Source organism: Phocoena phocoena, chromosome 14 (genome assembly GCF_963924675.1).
Source record: "Phocoena phocoena chromosome 14, mPhoPho1.1, whole genome shotgun sequence".
Taxonomy (NCBI): domain Eukaryota; kingdom Metazoa; phylum Chordata; class Mammalia; order Artiodactyla; family Phocoenidae; genus Phocoena; species Phocoena phocoena.
The window spans coordinates 54,126,324-54,147,161 of record NC_089232.1 but is presented as its reverse complement, the minus strand read 5'-3'; the positions used below and the strand labels follow the sequence as shown (position 1 = coordinate 54,147,161).

The 20,838-nt window shown below is 36.0% G+C and overlaps 1 protein-coding gene across 3 annotated transcripts in view; it reads left to right on the top strand.

The window, feature by feature from the left end:
* The window catches only part of PPM1B (protein phosphatase, Mg2+/Mn2+ dependent 1B), an 80,192-nt gene that overhangs the window by 39,137 nt on the left and 20,217 nt on the right, over positions 1-20,838 (top strand). For 2 of the 3 annotated variants that reach the window (XM_065890973.1, XM_065890971.1), the window contains exon 2: positions 7,309-8,168. In XM_065890973.1, the coding sequence (XP_065747045.1) occupies positions 7,323-8,168 (846 nt within the window). In that variant the 5' untranslated portion in view covers positions 7,309-7,322. Of the gene's footprint in view, positions 1-7,308; positions 8,169-20,838 lie in introns of those variants that run through there. The other variant, XM_065890972.1, reaches the window with a different exon arrangement.

Here is a 20,838-nt window from a genome sequence, read left to right as displayed (position 1 = left end):
GGAAGGGGAGGGCACAATTTTAAAAATAATTCATTGTCTAAATTATGGTAGACAAAATAGTCCTTTTTTTAAAAAAAATATTTATTTATTTATTTGGCTGCACTGGGTTTTAGCTGCGGCACGCGGGATCTTCATTGCCGTGTGCGGGATCTTTTAGTCGAGGCATGCGGGATCTAGTTCCCTGGCCAGGGATCGAACCCGAGCGCCCTGCATTGGGAGCACAGAGGGAAGTCCCAACAGTCCTGCTTTTGATTTTAGACTATATTAGAATCAGTTAGTACAAATGTTCAGTACGGTAAGTGTTTTTTCCTTCACCTTTCTATTTCTAAGTTACTTGTTATTTGAAAAAATGAAGCTATATTCTTTGAGGACCTATTATTGTTTCCTACTGTGCTGTCAATTTTGTTTATAAATATGTAATATAGGTGGGCTAGATTGTAAACTGAGGACAGCTTTGAAGTAAGTTGGTCCCTCTTACTTGATTGATGAGAACAAATCAGCCAGTCTGCCAGCAAAGGCAAGGGAACTAGAACTTTAAATTCAAAAGAATTTTTAAAACACAATGCTTCAGATAATTTTTCTTGTTCTTTGTCAGAGTTTATCATCAAAATAAATTATTAGCCAAGTGCACTATGTTTAATGTTTTTAGGAATAGTAGAGAGTTTTATCCAGGGAATCTGGTGTTTTGTAAGTCGAGATTAGCTTTTGTTCTTCTCCAGCAACTATGAATCCACTTCTTTAGATGAAGTTCTAGTCCCTGGATATGTTTAGAGGGAAAGGGAGAAAAAAGCCTCTGTTATATGGATCATTTGACTTAAGGAGTAGAGATGACTTTGAGTGAGCTAAAGAGGGTTTTAGAAAACGGGAACCTAATACTCAGTTTTGAAAGTGTTTCATCTGGTGATGAGTAGTGTTAGTATCTTAGCTTTTGCATGTATTTGACCTTATTTTGAACATTATAGTAATATTTCAATTTGAGTATTTAAACAGCCCTTTAAGTTTCGTTTAACCTAATTTTGGCTTGTTATGTGTAAAGATTGCCCACCCTCTTCCCTCACCCTCTTTCAGAGTTGGTTTGTAAGCAAGCTCAAAGGTATCAGATTTTTTTAATGTGGAGGCTTATTCCAGAAAAAAATGTCAACTCCAAATCTACCTATCTAAATTTTAGGGCCTCTAGAATTTTTTTTCCAGATTTGTTCTTCTCAATGAAAAGCAGTTATTATCAGTTTGGTTTGCTACTTGCTTAGGCAAGAAGGGCATGACACATCTTTGAGTTCCCAAATCTGTGATTCTAAGATAAGTAGTCAGTGGACATCTCAGTAGGAAATAGTGTTATTCTTAGAATTTCAGTGCTCCTGCTTTGCTCCTTGAAATGCTCATGTACACACACACACACACACACACACACACACACACACACAACCATACCAAATTAATTGTGCTCTTACTCTTCTTCTCGTCTTTGTATATGCTGGCTATTTCCTTCTCCCACTTACACCTTTTAGGTCTCAGCTTAGGCTTCTTCCTTTGGAAAAATTTTAACTACATAAGACTTTTTTGATACCTCTTCTTGGCATACCTGTATTTATCCCATTATAGCCCCTGTATCACAGTGTGCCTTCAAAACCTGTGCACTGGTCTTTGTCTTCCACCAGACTATACATTCCTTTAGGGATGGGGGCATCTTATTCCTAGTACTTAATACAGTGCCTGGCAGGTAGTAGGCAGTCAGAAAATGCTTGAGTGAGTGTCTAATGTACTGTTGTTAAAGTACGTTTAAGGTATTCCTGTGGCGAATACAAGTATGTATGATTTATTGCTGTATTTTATGTACTGATTCTGAATGAAAAATTTTAGAATCAGCCCAGAATTGAATGCTATATACTATATACACACATGTGAAACCTTTTAAGTGATTATTAAAAATGTGATTACTTAAGGTGATTATAGCAAACTACTTAAATAAAAAAGACAGCCAGTAGTCCCCAGTCTTCCGTGTATAACTCCTTTTAAAATACCATTTCTCAGGTGCTTACTTTATAGTACAATTACTGTGTTCCATTGATTAAGCAAGTAAATAATAACATTATGCTGCTGTGAGTTCAGTAATGTATTCATCTCAAAGAAGGCAATGGAAAAAGACAGATGTGCAGAGAATATTGCTCATTCAGTCTTTAAACAATGCTTGCTATGCATATATTCTCTCTCAGTCTTGTAAAACCTCTTAGGCCCACAGAGTTGTATAGACCAAGTGGTCTCTACAGGGAGTATGCAGGACCATCCATCAGCATTAATTTTTTAAAGATTAGAACCTTTGTTTATTGTCTTTCATCTTGAAAAAGGCAAATTACATTTAATATAGTGATTGACACTGGCTTCCCCACACTGTTAGTATGTCAAATGGGCTGGTGAGAGATTCTAAGGAACGGTAGAATTTTTACTTCCTCACTTGTATTCATTGCTGTATCACATTGAAGTTTACATGTGATTACATTGATTTCCATGTGATCCAGTTTTTTGTTGTTGTTGTTGGTCATGTTTTGGTTTTGTTTTTTTAATTTGTCTTTGGCTGCATTGGGTCTTTGTTGCTGCGCATGGGCTTTCTCTAGTTGCGGCGAGCTGGGGCTACTCTTTGTTGCGGTGTGCGGGCTTTTCATTGTGGTGGCTTCTCTTGTTGTGGAGCGCAGGTTCCAGGGGCGCAGGCTTCAGTAGTTGCAGCACCCGGGCTCAGTAGTTGTGGCTTACGTGTTCTAGAGCGCAGGCTCAGTAGTTGTGGCTCGCGGGCTCTAGAGCGCAGGCTCAGTAGTTGTGGCACACGGGCTTAGCTGCTCCGCGGCACGTGGGATCTTCCCGGACCAGGGCTCGAACCTGTGTCCCCTGCATTGGCAGGTGGACTCCCAACCACTGAGCCACCAGGAAGTCCCTCCATGTGATCTGGTTTTAACTAAACAGTCTTCAAAAAATGAGCAAGTGACTGTAAAAGATTCCTATCAAAACATTAGATTGATTTTAATTATAATAGAGCACATACAAGCACACAGCGTAAAAAATGTTAGAACTCCTAATCCCAGTATGGGCTCTTATGGGGTAAAACCTATAATATAATCAGATCTCAAATATCAACCTCTCAAAATTTGCGATTGTCAAAGATTATTTGAAATGTGGATCTCAATTTACTGTTGTTGAAACCATAGCTTGCCTAAGTGTATAGTGTGCTTGACATATGGCTAAATCATAGTATAAAATTATAGCAAATTAGCAAGACATTTTAAAAATTGCATTCTGAGGGTAAAAACTAACCTTTATGAGTCCCCCCCCCCCCACAGGTGTTTGATAGAGCCATATAATATTCAATACAGTAACTACAAAGTTTCACTAAATTTAATTATAAATGTTTACAAGGCCCTTTGAGGTTTCTTGCTGAGTAGTAAAAGACAGAGCATACCACTGGGGAAACACTAGTTTTTCCTGCCTTGGTCAAAATGACTGAAATAATATGTAGAATATATGGCCCCAAATTAAAATACATTCCTTTTTCATCACATGCCTTTGAAACATGTAGTAATCATTGCCAAGTTGAAGAAACCAGTGTGAGAACTATTACACATGGGAGATTTAAGATTGACTAAAATATAGGTGTTTGTAACATACTTTCCTCTTGGTATTTGCTAAATTTTGTTTCAGTAATAAAATCTGTTTTTTGGGGGGAGTGAAGAGTAAAAGCAAAGAGATGCTAGACAAATGTATCTCAACAGTAAATGCTTCTTTAATAAAGATAACCTTTTTTGGAAGAAAAATCATAGTCACTTAAGGTGAAAATTGTTCACTGCAACATACATAGGAAAATTACTGCAGCAAAGAAATTGAACCAGGAGTTCAGAGCTATTAGGGTGTCATCAGTGTAGTTAATTTTATAAAAACAAGACCTTTAACTTTAAGATTCAGTGAGCTATTTACAGTGGTGATGCCAAAATATGCAGATGCTCAAGCCCCCTATATAAAATGGTGTGGTATTTGTATACAACCTATGCACAACCTCCCCATATACTTTAAATCATGTCTGGATTACCTAATACAATATAAATCCCATGTACAAGTTGCTGGTGCAAGGCAAAGTCAAGTTTTGCTTTTTGGAACTTTCTGGAATTTTTTTTCCCTGAGTATTTTCAACTTGTGGTGGGTTGAATCTGAGGGTGTGGAACCAGCTGATACTGAGGGCTTACTGTGAATGAAATGAGAAATGACCAAGAAGGTACAGTCTGCCACATAGAGTTTTGATGATTATCTCATAGCAAAGTTTTTTGCTTTTGAAGAGTTAGAGAACTTAAAATAGTAATTGCTGATTCCTATGCAGATATTTTTGGATAAAAGAAAATACACTCTTAATCATGCCATTCAAGATGAAGCTTACTTACTAAGAAAGTAATTGTCTTAAAGAAAGTAGTGTTAGTGAAAGAACAGTTGAGAAACAAATGTTTGGAGATGGTTTGTTTTGTGATTTTTGTTGGAAAAAAGATCATCTATATAAACTTTAAGCACTTGGGAATTTAGGTATATGTTCTAGGAAAACACATATGTGTACCACGATTGTTCAAAACAGCTCTGTTTTATACTTTAAAAAATGAGAAATAACTCATATTGATAGTGGAATGGATAAAAATTGTGGTGCAAACATACAGTGGCATATAGTGAATGAACTACAGCTCTATACATCAATGTAAATGAAATACAGTGTTGAGCTGGAAAAAAAAAGTACTAGAGTAAAACATACTGTATTTTACATCAGTGTAAGGTGTCAAACATATAAAACTAAACAACCACACATGAATATGGTTAAACTAGAAGAAATACTAATTAGAAAATTCAGGATAATAGGAGGCTTCAGTGGTCTTGATAATGTTCTACTTCTTAAACTCTATGGTAGTTTTAGTACTCTTTAGCTGTGTGTATACATTATATAAAATATGTATGATATTTCATGATGTTTAAAGAATTAAATCATTATGGGACAACCGTAACTTTAAAATGAGATCAATATTGAACGTAAAAACATTTTTACTAATTTGTGAAAGAATGCAGTCCCAGTTACAGCCAATAGGTGTGCTGGTGACCAGAGCTCAGTCAATTAGATACTTAGATACCTGTTTCCCAAACTTTGAATCTTGAGAAAGTGACTTTCAGAAAGAAATTAGACGGAACGTAGACGATCACTGCAGCAGCAGGCAAGGCTGTTCTTGGTGTAACTTTCACAGTGTTTGGCTGCCCAGCCTCAGGGCTCCTTTGTTTCCTGATGGTTTTCCAAGCTGGCGTTCCAGGCTCCCTTTGATTCTTCGGGTCTCCTATAGCTTTTTATTGAAGACTCCTCCTTCCTTCTCTCTTTATCCCTAAATTAAAAACAAATTTGGAAATAGAAATTTCCAAACTATTTTTAAAACTCTTCTAAATGAGGAGCTCTTGTGAATTTTGAGCCCATTTCGTGAAATGTGAAACAGCAGAACCTTAATTCGAAGAACATCAAGATAAGGGAAATGATAACAAATTTTTTTTATAATTGGTAGTTGGGATTGAAGAGTGGGTGATAAATACAGTCAACAATTCAGTTTCATTTGCGTTTAGGTATCTTTATAAGGGTTTTTTTTTTTCAGGTGAAATAAGCATTAAAAACAATCTAAATTAAAATGTGCTTAGAACTAGGCTTTCAAATCATTGTATCAAAATATCAAACCAATGTGCTAACAAATAAGCATATTCTATTACATTGTTCTCAATACAAAATATAATTTTTTATCATACTTGAATGAAATTAATTTTTAGGTCTGAGTAAAATCTTGTCCTTCCAAAATTCCTTTTTATAAATATTTGTGTTTGTAATTTATTAGTACAGTATTATATATAACTCATGAAAAGTTATAAAATTGCTGTAATTTATAAATATTATATGTGGTGGTTCATTGGGTTTTTAGGAATAGGAATATTTAGTTTTATTGTAAAGTTAGGTAATGGTTACAGCTGAAAAAGATATCTCACAAAGATACCTAGATCCAAATGAAAGTCAGTTGATCTAGACCAGTGTGTCTCAAAATGTGATTCTTTAGTCACCAGCATGCTTTTTTGAAGATCCCATCCGAGATCTACTGGAAAAAAAAAGAAAATTGAGGGTGTGGGGATAGGGCCATGGTATTTGCATTTTGAGCAAATAATAACAGCAAACATTTTATGGTGTTTACTGTGTCTCAGGAACTGTTCTAAGCACTATATGTTAACTCATTCTTCACTGCAACCCTGTCAGGTGTAGGTACTATTGTTATTATTCCCATTTGACAGAGAAGGAATTTGAGGTACCAGTGACTAGGAAACTCAAGATCACACAGCTAGCAAGCGTTAGGGCCAGGATTGTATGTGGAAAACGTACCAGGCATTTTCATCCCCACTGTTCCAGTCCAAGTCATTTGAAATTGGAAAAGCCTTATTCTAAAGTAATAGTAAAGCTGAGAGGGAGGGTGATGCATAGTGGTACTTTACAGTTCTCTCTATGGGCTTTAAGTCTTTGTCAGCCAGCACTGAGTAAAAGCTGTCCTAATGCTACTTCATGGATTGTGAAGCACGGCAATATTAAGTAGTATGTTCTTTAGCACATCATTAAAGTTATATTTATTTTTATGGGTTAATGGGCTTCAGTCAATCTAAGTAAAGTTTTTTATTTGATGTGCAGTAAAACCTAAGTAAAATCACATGTTTGTTAAAACTGAGATTTTGTGTTTTAATTAATTTGGGGGGTTGTCTTCAGGATTACTGGGGGGAAAATACCTGACTACAACACTTGCTTTTGGAAGTCTTTCTAAAATGTGTTAGCATACTTTTCTACCTTAGTAGATTGAACAAGATGTTGCAACGTTCTGAATATTCTCACTCCTGCGTCTTATATATTGAGCCCTAGAGTTATCTTATAAATTGAATTAAAAAAAAAAAAACTTAACCAGGTTTTGTTTCTTGGTTTCCTTTCTCCTAGAATGGTGGTTCTCAACTTGCTCTACGGACAAATCACCAGAGAGGCAGTTTTAAAAAGATATTGATATCTGGGTCTCATCCCCAGAGACTCTAATGTGCTAGGATTGAGAAACTACTATTCTAGAAGAAGGGTATATGGGGACATTTTCTTGGTTTCTTTTTTGTTGTTGTTCCAGTAAATTTTGATAGTACTGAAAAATATACTTGATCAGGAGTTACTAGAAAATAGATAAAATATTGTAGATAAATGCTCTATCAAATTTAAACATGTAACACCTACAATTTTTTTTTTCCTTTCAGATTCATTACTAAACATGGGTGCATTTTTGGATAAACCCAAAACTGAGAAACATAATGCTCATGGTGCTGGGAATGGTTTACGTTATGGCCTGAGTAGTATGCAAGGATGGAGAGTGGAGATGGAAGATGCACACACAGCTGTCGTAGGTATTCCTCACGGCTTGGAAGACTGGTCGTTTTTTGCAGTTTATGATGGTCACGCTGGATCCAGAGTAGCAAATTACTGCTCAACACACTTATTAGAACACATCACTAATAATGAAGACTTTAGGGCAGCTGGAAAATCAGGATCTGCTCTTGAGCCTTCAGTGGAAAACGTCAAGAATGGTATCAGAACTGGCTTTTTGAAAATTGATGAATACATGCGTAACTTTTCAGATCTCAGAAATGGCATGGACAGGAGCGGTTCAACTGCAGTGGGAGTTATGATTTCACCTAAGCATATTTACTTCATCAACTGTGGTGATTCACGGGCTGTTCTGTATAGGAATGGACAAGTCTGCTTTTCTACCCAAGATCACAAACCTTGCAACCCAAGGGAGAAAGAGCGAATCCAAAATGCAGGAGGCAGCGTAATGATACAGCGTGTTAATGGTTCATTAGCAGTGTCTCGTGCTCTGGGGGACTATGATTACAAGTGTGTTGATGGCAAGGGCCCAACAGAACAACTTGTTTCTCCAGAGCCTGAGGTTTATGAAATTTTAAGAGCAGAAGAGGATGAATTTATCATCTTGGCTTGTGATGGGATCTGGGATGTTATGAGTAATGAGGAGCTCTGTGAATTTGTTAAATCTAGGCTTGAGGTATCTGATGACCTGGAAAATGTGTGCAATTGGGTAGTGGACACTTGTTTGCATAAGGTATGTAAGTCTTTTTTGTTATAATTAAAATGCCCTATTAATTTTGAAAAGACACGGTAAGTAAAATTAAGCAAACTTAGTTTTAAAGCTTTTAATATTTTCATTGGGGAAGACCTATATATTTAAAAATTATTTTCTTCACCAGAAATGAAAGCTTTTTTTTTTGGTTGCCGTCCTCATTTGTCTTAATCTTCTAATTTGCAAATTAAGTTTAATAAATTTGTGGCATTTGTTGTCATTTAAATAATTTATGGCTTTTTGTTGTGGCAGAGGCATCTATACACAGTTGTGACTTTTGATTAAAATTCTCAACATTGGCAGTAGCCGTCTTTTTTTTTTTTTTTTTTTTTGCTGGGATGGGGGGCCGCACTGTGCGGCTTGTGGGATCTCAGTTCACTGACCAGGAATTGAACCCAGGCCCCGGTAGTGAAAGCCCAGAATCCTAACCACTAGGCCACCAGGGAACTCCTGGCAATAGCTGTCTATGCAGCAGTTTCATAAAAAAAACATGTACAGAGGGTATGATTCTATATTAGATATACAAAAGATCAAGAGCCACATAGTATTGGAAGATACACCAGAAGCCTAGACTAAGTAAAGTTTTGTAATTTAGTTCTGAGCCCACTAGCAGCTAAGACAAAAACTGAAGTAAGAGTTGTATATTTCTTATTCTATAGTAAAAGAAGCTTTTTCCTAGCATAAAATCTAAAAGGAATTTACATGTGACTCTATATAAATAATATATGACACGGTAGATAATATTTTTAGAGGAGATAATCAGAATTCTTTTCATACAGATGTTTTTATCATTACTGATTAAAAAACCAAAGACTAATATAAAGTGCAATCTTGTTAAGAATTCCTTTGGAACACAAAAGTTTAATTTACATTTGCAATATTTTATGAATCTTAACTTGATACAATAATAGGGAAGAAAGTACAAACTAACAGATAATTAGCAGTTTCCTTGGATGTCTTTAAAATGTTCAGTAGTTTCAACTGGGTTTTTGACAGCGTCTACATAGCAGTCAATTAAAATTTGAGTTATCTGGCCAGTGCCTAGAATATATAAGTATTCTGTGACTCGGAAAAGCTATCAAGACAAAACCAACCTTTGGTTATGTGATACAAAGGTTTTGCCTTACTTATTCTGTCTAGATTAGAGCCACTCTATTTCCTCACCATGTAAGATGCTGTGGAAGATACAGGCATAGCCAAAAAAATTTTCAAAGGATCTCTGAGTCTATGGAAATGCCCAGCTTTTGTTGAAGTATCTACTTCTTTTCCATAGAATGGGAAGAGACAACTTCAAAAAGAGAAAATGTAAGGGCTGGTGTTTCCAGCTTTTTTCTGAAAGGATTTTCATGATGGTGTCTCTAGCTCTTCTGTTTTTTTGTTTATTTGTTTTTGTGTTGTATCCTTTTTGCTTCTCTAGATGAATTAAATACAGAAATATTGATAGTTGTCAGTGCTGGAATGGTAAGTGGTTCTAAAGATGTCTATCTCCTTGGACTCTATATGGAGAGAGTCTGACCTGCAGCTTTTTGAGACAAAAGCAAGCATATGTTTTTGCCTAACTAGGAAGTGAAAACAACATTTTCCCGATTATTAAAAAAAAAAAATTATTGAAAAGCAAGCCAGATAATACAGAATTTATATATATTTTTAAATTTATATAATACAGAATATGTAAAGAAACACTCAAAAATTTTGCCACCCACCTAAGTAGGCTATCTTCGTAATTGCAGTGTTTATTTTTTCAGTTTTTTGCCTGCCTCTGAATGTGTATATTTTTATAAAAATGAGATCATTATATTTGTTGTTCTGTAGTCTGCTTTTTCATTCAACAATATATTGTAGAAAGATCTCCATGTCCGTATGTGTCTATCAAAATCATATTTCATGGTTGCATAGTAGAGTGTCATGTAGTTTTGAGGGAATAGCCAGAAATCTATTAGATCTGTAATTTGGAGTAAAGAAAGAAGTTTATATTGTGGATAAACTGCACTCTCCCTTCCATTGAAAGGATGTTAGTTTTCAGGAATTTTGACCCAACCCTTCTGAATGGGGTTTGAATGATTCTGGTGGTATATCTTCATTTGATAGGTTTCATCAGTTTAAATTGATTAATTTTTTTTGTTGATGGTGTTAAAAGATTCTAGGCAGAATCCCAGAATCTCAGAAATGATAAGGGGTTGGAACACAAGGGGTTGGAACACCAACCTCTTCATTTAATTTAGTTGATTGAAGTTGACCATCGTAGTTCCCTTTGAATGAAGTTGCATTTAAATTGAAATCAGTTTTGAGAAGCTTAGTTAGCTGTTTTGTGTTGAAACACAACAGACATATGAATTTTTTGAACTGCCACATGCTACTTATGGAATTAGATAAGCTTCTTATCCATTCCTGTTTTTCTGACTCCATAATTTTGTCATTCCACTTGTTTGTATTGTAAAACCAAGGGTTAGCAATATTATAAAACAATAGGATTAAAATAGAACATATGATTGCTTTGAATTTAGTCTGAAAAATTGAATTTAAATTTTAAAATCCATGGAAAGCAGGTAGGCCAGTGCTAGCCGTTAGCAATTGCTCAGTAGGTGTTAGCTGCATTTTTTTTTAATGGTGGAATAAATTTATTTAAAAAAAAAATTTAATTTTTTATTGGAGAATAGTTGATTTACAGTGTTGTTAGTTTCTGCTGTACAGCAAAGTGAATCAGTTATACATATATATATATCTCCACTCTTTTTTAGATTCTTTTCCCATATAGATCATTATAAAGTATTAAGAAGAGTTCCCTGTGCTATACAGTAGGTCCTTATTAGTTATCTATTTTATATATAATAGTGTATATATGTCAGTCCCAATCTCCGAATTTATCCCTCCACTCCACCTTTCTCCCTTGGTAACCGTAAGTTTGTTTTCTACATCTGGGACTCAATTTCTGTTTTGTAAATAGGTTCATTTGTACCATTTATTAAGATACCACATATAAGTGCTATCATATGATATCTGTCTTTCTCTGTCTGACTCACTTCACTTAGTATGAAAATCTCTAGGTCCAGGTGTTAGCTGCTTTAAGAGAAAAGATAGAGTAGATCGGGTTTTTAAGTAGGTTTTTTAAAGATATTTTCCTGATAATAGATTTAAATTAAGTGTTGGGAATTCCCTGGCGGTCCAGTGGTTATGACTTGGCACTTTAACTGCCAGGCCCTGGTTCGATCCCTGGTCAGGGAACTAAGATCACACAAGCTGCATGGCGCAACCAAGAAATAAATAAATAAAATAAAATAAAAAATAAATAAATGAATTAAGTGTTAAAAATTTTCTAGCACTTCTAACGTTTGTCATTCCCTAATAGTTTACAGGGACTTTTATATGTTAACTCATGAACTCTTGGGAGATTATAACCATCAAAATCACAATAGTATCAAAAAATTGCTTTTTATGAGCCAAATGCAGTATACTCTAAGCACTTTACACATATTTTAATTTATTTTTTCACAACAACCATAAAAGGTAGCTAGCATTATTATTGTTAAGGATAATTTTTCAGAGTTGCTATTTAGCAACATGAAGCTACAAGTGTTGGATGACTCTGGTCAGGTATTACCCTATTTAGATGATTAACTCTAGGGAAGAATGGTTCCTAAGAAAGCAGCTTTCCCATTTTACTGCCAGGGCTGCTAGCATTCGTGGTGTTTGTGCTAACTAATTTCAGGTCACATAGAATATGTGACAGCTGTTTGCATAGCCTTTCATAACTTACAGATCACACTCATTTTATTTATCCTCATAGTAACCTTCTCAGGTGAAAAAAAATTAAAATTTTAATTTCCAGTTTGCAAGTAAGGAAATGGAGGTTTGTCATTAAAAGACTTTAAGAAAAATAAAGAAAAGGAAGAAAGAAAAGCTGTAAGTCAGATATTTGGTGAGTTTTGAAGCAGAGTCTAGAATCCAAGTTATCTGACTTAAGTTTTGTATATATGTCGCCAAACTTTCCCAGAGGATTTGATGAAAAATTTTTTCCTAAGGGAAACATTAAGACTTTCCTTTTCTTTTTTCAATAATTACAAGATTAAAAAATTTTTAAACAAATGCAGTGATGTTTGAAGTAAAGTTATTAATCTTTATGTCCCTCCTTGTCAGTCTCATTCCCCTTAGGTAACCACTGTTTACAGTTTGCTATGTATCCTTCCAAATAATTCTCTGTGTTTATTCATACAAATAGAAGTATAAAAACAAGGTTTTCTTTCCTTTTTAAAAAAATTTTTTTATATTTTATTTATTTTTTTATTCAGCAGGTCCTTATTAGTCATCAGTTTTATATACATCAGTGTATACATGTCAATCCCAATCGCCCAATTCATCACACCACCACCCCCACTCCCCTGCCGTTTTCCCCCCTTGGTGTCCATACGTTTGTTCTCTACATCTGTGTCTCAATTTCTGCCCTGCAAACCGGTACATCTGTACCAATTTTCTAGGTTCCACATATATGCGTTAATATATGATATTTGTTTTTCTCTTTCTTACTTACTTCACTCTGTATGACAGTCTCTAGATCCATCCACATCTCAACAAATGACCCAATTTCATTCCTTTTTATGGCTGAGTAATATTCCATTGTATATATGTACCACATCTGCTTTATCCATTCGTCTGTTGATGGGCATTTAGGTTGCTTCCATGACCTGGCTATTGTAAATAGAGCTGCAGTGAACACTGGGGTGCCTGTGTCTTTTTGAATTATGGTTTTCTCTGGTTATATGCCCAGTAGTGGGATTGCTGGGTCATATGGTAGTTCTTTTTTTAGTTTTTTAAGGAACCTCCATACTGTTCTCCATAGTAGCTGTATCAATTTACATTCCCACCAACAGTGCAAGAGGGTTCCCTTTTCGCCACACCGTCTCCAGTATTTGTTGTTTGTAGATTTTCTGATGATGCCCATTCTACCTAGTGTGAGGTGATACCTCACTGTAGTTTTGATTTGCATTTCTCTAATAATTAGTGACGTTGAGCAGCTTTTCATGTGCTTCTTGGCCATCTGTATGTCTTCTTTGGAGAAATGTCTATTTAGGTCTTCTGCTCACTTTTGGATTGAGTTGTTTGTTTTTTTTAATATTGAGTTGCATGACCTATTTATATATTTTGGAGGTTAATCCTTTGTCCATTGATTTGTTTGCAAATACTTTGTTCCATTCTGAGGGTTGTCTTTTCGTCTCGTTTATGGTTTCCTTTGCTGTGAGAGAGCTTTGAAGTTTCATTAGGTCCCATTTGTTTATTTTTGTTTTTATTTCCATTACTCTAGGAGGTGGATCAAAAGAGATCTTGCTGTGATTTATGTCAAAGAGTGTTCTTCCTATGTTTTCCTCTCAGAGTTTTATAGTGTCCGGTCTTATATTTAGGTCTTTAATCCATTTTGAGTTTATTTTTGTGTATGGTGTTAGGGAGTGTTCTAATTTCATTCCTTTACATTTAGCTGTCCAGTTTTCCCAGCACCACTTATTGAAGAGACTGTCTTTTCTCCATTGTATAACCTTGCCTCCTTTGTCATAGATTAGTTGACCATAGGTGTGTGGGTTTATCTCTGGGCTTTCTGTCTTGTTCCATTGATCTGTGTTTCTATTTTTGTGCCAGTACCATATTGTCTTGATTACTGTAGCTTTGTAGTATAGTCTGAAGTCAGGGAGTCTGAGTCCTCCAGCTCCGTTTTTTTCCCTCAGACTGCTTTGGCTATTCAGGGTCTTTTGTGTCTCCATATAAATTTTAAGATTTTTTGTTCTAGTTCCATAAAAAATGCCATTGGGGCTTCCCTGGTGGTGCAGTGGTTGAGAGTCCGCCTGCCAATGCAGGGAACACAGGTTCATGCCCCGGTCTGGGAAGATCCCACATACCGCGGAGTGGCTGGGCCCGTGAGCCATGGCCCCTGAGCCTGTGTGTCTGGAGCCTGTGCTTCGCAACGGGAGAGGCCACAACAGTGAGAGGCCTGCGTACTGAAAAAAAAAAAAAAATACTGTTGGTAATTTGATAGGGATTGCATTGAATCTGTAGATTGCTTTGGGTAGTATAGTCATTATCACAATATTGATTCTTCCAATCCAAGAACATGGTATATCTCTCCATCTGTTGGTATCATCTTTAATTTCTTTCATCAGTGTCTTATAGTTTTCTGCATACAGGTCTTTTGTCTCCCTAGGTAGGTTTATTCCTAGGTATTTTATTCTTTTTGTTGCAGTGGTAAATGGGAGTGTTTCCTTAATTTCTCTTTCAGATTTTTCATCATTAGTGTATAGGAATGCAAGATATTTCTGTGCATTAATTTTGTATCCTGCAACGTTACCAAATTCATTGATTAGTAGTTTTTTGGTGGCATCTTTAGGATTCTCTACGTATAGTGTCATGTCATCTGCGAACAGTGACTGTTTTACTTCTTCTTTTCCAATTTGTATTCCTTTTATTTCTTTTTCTTCTCTGATTGCCGTGGCCAGGACTTCCAAAACTATGTTGAATAATAGTGGTGAGAGTGGACATCCTTGTTTTGTTCCTGATCTTAGAGGAAATGCTTTCAGTTTTTCACCATTGAGAATGATGTTTGCTGTGGGTTTGTCATATATGGCATCTATTTTGTTGAGGTAGGTTCCTTCTATGCCCACTTTCTGGGGAGTTTTTATCATAAGTGGGTGTTGAATTTTGTCAAAAGCTTTTTCTCCATCTATTGAGAATATGGTTATTCTCCATCTATTGAGAATATGGTTATTCTCCATCTATTGAGAATATGGTTATTCTTCTTCAGTTTATTAATATGGTGTATCACATTGATTGATTTGAGTATATTGAAGAATCCTTGCATCCCTGGGATAAATCCCACTTGATCATGGTGTATGATGCTTTCATTGTGTTGTTGGATTCTGTTTGCTAGTATTTTGTTGAGGATTTTTGCATCTATATTCATCAGTGATATCGGTCTGTAATTTTCTTTTTTTATAGTATCTTTGTCTGGTTTTGGTATCAGGATGATGGTGGCCTCATAGAATGAGTTTGGGAGTGTTCCTTCCTCTGCAATTTTTTGGAAGAGTTTGAGAAGGATGGGTGTTAGCTCTTCTCTAAATGTTTGATAGAATTCACCTGTGAAGCCACCCGGTCTTGGACTTTTGTTTGTTGAAAGATTTTTAATCACAGTTTCAATTTCATTACTTGTGATTGGTCTGTTCATTCATATTTTCTATTTCTTCCTGGTTCAGTTTTGGAAGGTTATACGTTTGTAAGAATTTGTCCATTTTTTCCAGGTTGTCCATTTTACTGGCATAGAGTTGCTTGTAGTAGTCTCTTAGGATGCTTTGTATTTCTGTGGTGTCTTTTGTAACTTCTCCTTTTTTATTTCTAATTTTATTGATTTGAGTCCTCTCCCTCTTTTTCTTGATGAGTCTGGCTAATGGTTTATCAATTTTGTTTATCTTTTCCAAGAACCAGCTTTTAGTTTTATTGATCTTTGCTATTATTTTTTTTGTTTCTATTTCATTTATTTCTGCTCTGATCTTTATGATTTCTTTCCTTCTGCTAACTTTGGGTTTTGTTTGTTCTTTCTCTAGTTCCTTTAGATGTAAGGTTAGATTGTTTATTTGAGATTTGTCTTGTTTCTTGATGTAAGCTTGTATAGCTATAAACTTCCCTCTTAGAACTGCTTTTGCTGCTTCCCATAGGTTTTGGATTGTCTTGTATTCATTGTCATTTGTCTCTAGGTATTTTTTGATTTCCTCTGTGATTTCTTCCGTGATCTCTTGGTTACTTAGTAACGTATTGTTTAGCCTCCATGTGTTTGTGTTTTTTACATTTTTTCCCCTGTATTTCATTTCTAATATCATAGCGTTGTGGTCGGAAAAGATGCTTGATATGATTTCAGTTTTCTTAAATTTACTGAGGCTTGATTTGTGACCCAAGATGTGATCTATCCTGGAGAATGTTCTGTGCACACTTGAGAAGAAAGTGTAATCTGCTGTTTTTGGATGGAATGTCCTATAAATATCAATTAAATCTATCTGGTCTATTGTGTCATTTAAAGCTTCTGTTTCCTTATTTATTTTCATTTTGGATCATCTGTCCATTGGTGTAAGTGAGGTGTTAAAGTCCCCCGCTATTATTGTGTTACTGTCGATTTCCCATTTTATAGCTGTTAGCAGTTGCCTTATGTATTGACTTGCTCCTGTGTTGGGTGCATATATAATTGTTATATCTTCTTCTTGGATTGATCCCTTGATCATTATGTAGTATCCTTCCTTGTCTCTTGTAACATTCTTTATTTTAAAGTCTGTTTTATCTGATATGAGTATTGCTGCTCCAGCTTTCTTTTGATTTCCATTTGCATGGAATATCTTTCTCCATCCCCTCAGTCTGAAGTGGGTCTCTTGTAGACAGCATATATATGGGTCTTGTTTTTGTATCCATTCAGCAAGCCTGTATCTTTTGGTTGGAGCACTTAATCCATTCACGTTTAAGGTAATTATCGATACGTATGTTCCTATGACCATTTTCTTAATTGTTTTGGGTTTGTTTTTGTAGGTCCTTTTCTTCTCTTGTGTTTCCCACTTAGAGAAGTTCCTTTAGCATTTGCTGTAGAGCTGGTTTGGTGGTGCTGAATTCTCTTAGCTTTTGCTTGTCTGTAAAGCTTTTGATTTCTCCATCAAATCTGAATGAGATCCTTGCCAAGTAGATAATCTTGGTTATAGGTTCTTCACTTTCATCTAAGTATACCATGCCACTCCCTTCTGGCTTGTAGAGTTTCTGCTGAGAAATCAGCTGTTACCCTAATGGGAGTTCCCTTGTATGTTATTTGTCCTTTTTCCCTTGCTGCTTTCAGTAATTTTTTTTGCCTTTAATTTTTGCCAGTTTGATTACTATGTGTCTCAGCATGTTTCTCCTTGGATTTATCCTGTATGGGACTCTCTGCGTTTTGTGGACTTGGGTGGCTATTTCCTTTCCCATGTTAGGGAAGTTTTCGATTATAATCTCTTCAAATATTTTCTCTGGTCCTTTCTCTCTCTCTTCTCCTTCTGGGACCCCTATAATGCAAATGTTGTTGCGTTTAATGTTGTCCCAGAGGTCTCTTAGGCTGTCTTCATTTCTTTTCATTCTTTTTTCTTTATTCTGTTCCGCAGCAGTGAATTCCACCATTCTGTCTTCCAGGTCACTTACCCGTTCTTCTGCCTCAGTTATTCGGCTATTGATTCCTTCTAGTGTAGTTTTCATTTCAGTTATTGTATTCATCTCTGTTTGTGTGTTCTTTAATTCTTCTAGGTCTTTGTTAAACATTTCTTGCATCTTCTCAATCTTTACCTCCATACTTTTTCTGAGGTCCTGGATCATCTTCACTATCATTCTGAATTCTTTTTCTGGAAGGTGGCCTATCTCCACTTCATTTAGTTGTTTTTCTGGGGTTTTATCTTGTTCCTTCATGTGGTACTTAGCCCTCTGTCTTTTCATCTTGTCTGTCTTTCTGTGAATGTGGTTTTTGTTCCACATGCTGCAGGATTGTAGTTCTTCTTGCTTCTGCTGTCTGCCCTCTGGTGGATGAGGCTATCTAAGAGGCTTGTACATGTTTCCTGATGGGAGGGACTGGTGGTGGGTAGAGCTGGCTGTTGCTCTGGTGGGCAGAGCTCAGTAAAACTTCCATCTGTTTGACTGCTGTTGGGTGGAACTGGGTTGCCTCCATGTTGGTTGTTTGGCTGGAGGCAACCCAACACTGGAGCCTACCTGGGCTCTTTGGTGGGGCTAATGACTGACTCTGGGAGGGCTCACATCCAGGAGTACTTCTCAGAACTTCTGCTGGCAGTGTCCTTGTCCCTACAGTGAGCCACAGCCACCCCCGCCTCTGCAGGAGACCTGCCAACACTAGCAGGTAGGTCTGGTTCAGTCTCCCCTGGGGTCACTGCTCCTTCCACTGGGTCTCGATGCACAAACTACTTTGTGTGTGCCCTCCAAGAGTGGAGTTTCTATTTCCCCCAGTCCTGTTGACGTCCTGCAGTCAAATCCCACTAGCCTTCAAAGTCTGATTTTCTAGGAATTCCTCTTCCCGTTGCCAGACCCCCAGGTTGGAAAGCCTGACGTGGGGCTCAGAACCTTCACTCCAGTGGGTGGACTTCTGTGGTATAAGTGTTCTCCAGTCTGTGAGTCACCCACCCAGCGGTTATGGGATTTGATTTTACTGTGTTGTGCCCCTCCTCCCATCTCACTGTGGCTTTTCCTTTGTCTTTGGATGTGGGGTATCTTTTTTGGTGAGTTCCAGTATCTTCCTGTTGATGATTGTGCAGCAGCTAGTTGTGATTCTGGTGTTCTTGCAAGAGGGAGTGAGAGCATGTCCTTCTACTCCGCCATCTTGGTTCAGGGCCTCTTCTTTCCTTTTTTTGTTTTTTGCTTTTTACAGAAATGGATCATGTTATGCATGTTACTTTGCCACCTGCTTTGTTTTTCTTAAATCATAAAAGTCAATATTCCTTTAAGTTGTTTTTTAAAAATAACAATTTGATTTCCCTTAATTCAATTTATATATCACCTGTTAGAAGCTTATTTATTTTAAAACATGAGATATAATACCTGATAGTTGGATTAAGTTAGGGGAAATTAATAACATTTTCCAAAGGCAGTATCAATCCAAATTATTGATAAAACATGGAAAATGTACTTAATTGTATACCCCCCAAAATAATTGTTTAGCCCTGAACTCAGGAGTTTTTCCATTATAGTTTTCAGAAAATATCATAAATAATGCTACTTTAAAAGTAGACATAGATAATATTAGAGTGGGGTGTGGCTGGGTTTTTTGAAGTATGGAAGAGAAGGATGTAAAAATACAGTATATGTAGTGTAGACATCCCCCAGCTTTCTTTGTTGATGGTGTCTTGAGTATCTCGGTAAGTTTTTTTACAGTGCTACTTAGCCGTATTAATACGTAATAGTTATGAGTATTAAGTAGTTAGAGCCAAACTTAATGAGTATACAAAGTAATTAACAAATAATACACATACATTGAAAAAACGTTTTATTTCATTCTTTTAAAAACTACAGTTACATACTGATGACATGTGTGCACCTGTTGGACAATGCACAACTTCTCAAACCTTGGAATCATTAGGCACTGTCACACTTGTTTCCTGTATCACATTGATTTTTATGAGGACTTGCTTTTTAATCACAGTAACTCCCAGAACCCCAGCTTTGGAAAAATAGGATGTCATTGAGAGGAATATAGTGCTGTCTAATGTTAAAAGTGTGAACTACCTTGAGCTGGTTTGTGAGGTGTCCACAGATGTTGAGTATCACTGTGTCGTCTCCTTCCCCCCCTGCATTTAAAATATCTCTGAGTACACTGTGGCATCCTGGGGCTTCTTGGCACACTGTTTAGAACCACGGGTTTGGTATTAGAACCAGACAGCTGGATTTTGAATTATGCTCTGCCACTTAGTGCAAAGCCTGAGTTTGTTCATCTTATAAAATAGAGGTAATAATATCTTCTTCATGGAGTTGCTGAGAGTAAAGCTTTTGGCAAGTGCACGAACAGTATCTGGTTTACAGTCCTCAATAAATTTTAGTTCTGTTGATGATGGTTATGAAACAGAGGTAGATTTGTATGAAGGGAAATATAGGTTCAAGCAATAAAGAAATGGTGGGAGAATTGAGTATTCTTGAAAGGAAGTGATGATAGGATGCATCTTTCATGGATGGCTGAAAATTTGGGCTATTCCTTAAGTTTGGCTGGTTTTTGAGCTCTGTGCAAATGAGATAACTGCAGTGAGCTGCAGGTTAAAAAATTTGATTTAAAAAATGAGGAATATTTATGGTTCACTTATCAGATACTCATTTACTAACTTTGGTAGTGTTAGAGATTCTGTTCACAACCTATTTCATATGCTGTGTAAAGACTTGATCCAGAACACTTCTTTGTAACCATGCAGCATTCATCTTTAAAGCTAACAGCATCAAATTATTTAATGATTAATTTTAGATACCCTTACTTATAGCAGGGGCACTGGCTACTTTGATCTATAACTGTCTATTAAAGCTCTGATTCCTTAGAGTACTACTGCTGTGCTATTGTCAAAATTAAAAAATGAAAAGGGGCTGAAATAATTAGTTTTAAACATCTGGCTAATTGCCTTAGTTGTTCAACTTGATTTTTTTTTTTGAATCACATTTCAATTCTGGAATTTGCAGAAAATTTATACTGAATATGCAAGGATGATTTATCTCTAGAAAACTGAAGAGGCATAAAGGGAAGTATCTTTTTCAATTGCTGTATAAAAATTACTGAAACACTCATACTTTGTGTTTAGGGGAAAATTCTCTTTATGTAGAAATAGAAACACCATCATTGAAATCACACGTGCCAAGGTGTTAATCTAAATTATTTCCTTTAAATATCTTTGGGTACTTAAACTTCTTGAAACTATCTTTTAGTTAATTTTCCAAATGATAAGATGTGTTTTATAACTTATAAAAATCTAATGGAAATTATATAGATAGATTGATTAGGAATGGCTAAACAATCATGCTGTTGTTAACAAAATAGAGAATGGTTAGAAGAAACTGGATTTCTAAAAATGTAAGGTGTGAATTCTGTTTATTCATGAAATTGCTTTAAAAAATAATCATTGGTATTCAAGTGATGCTTGAT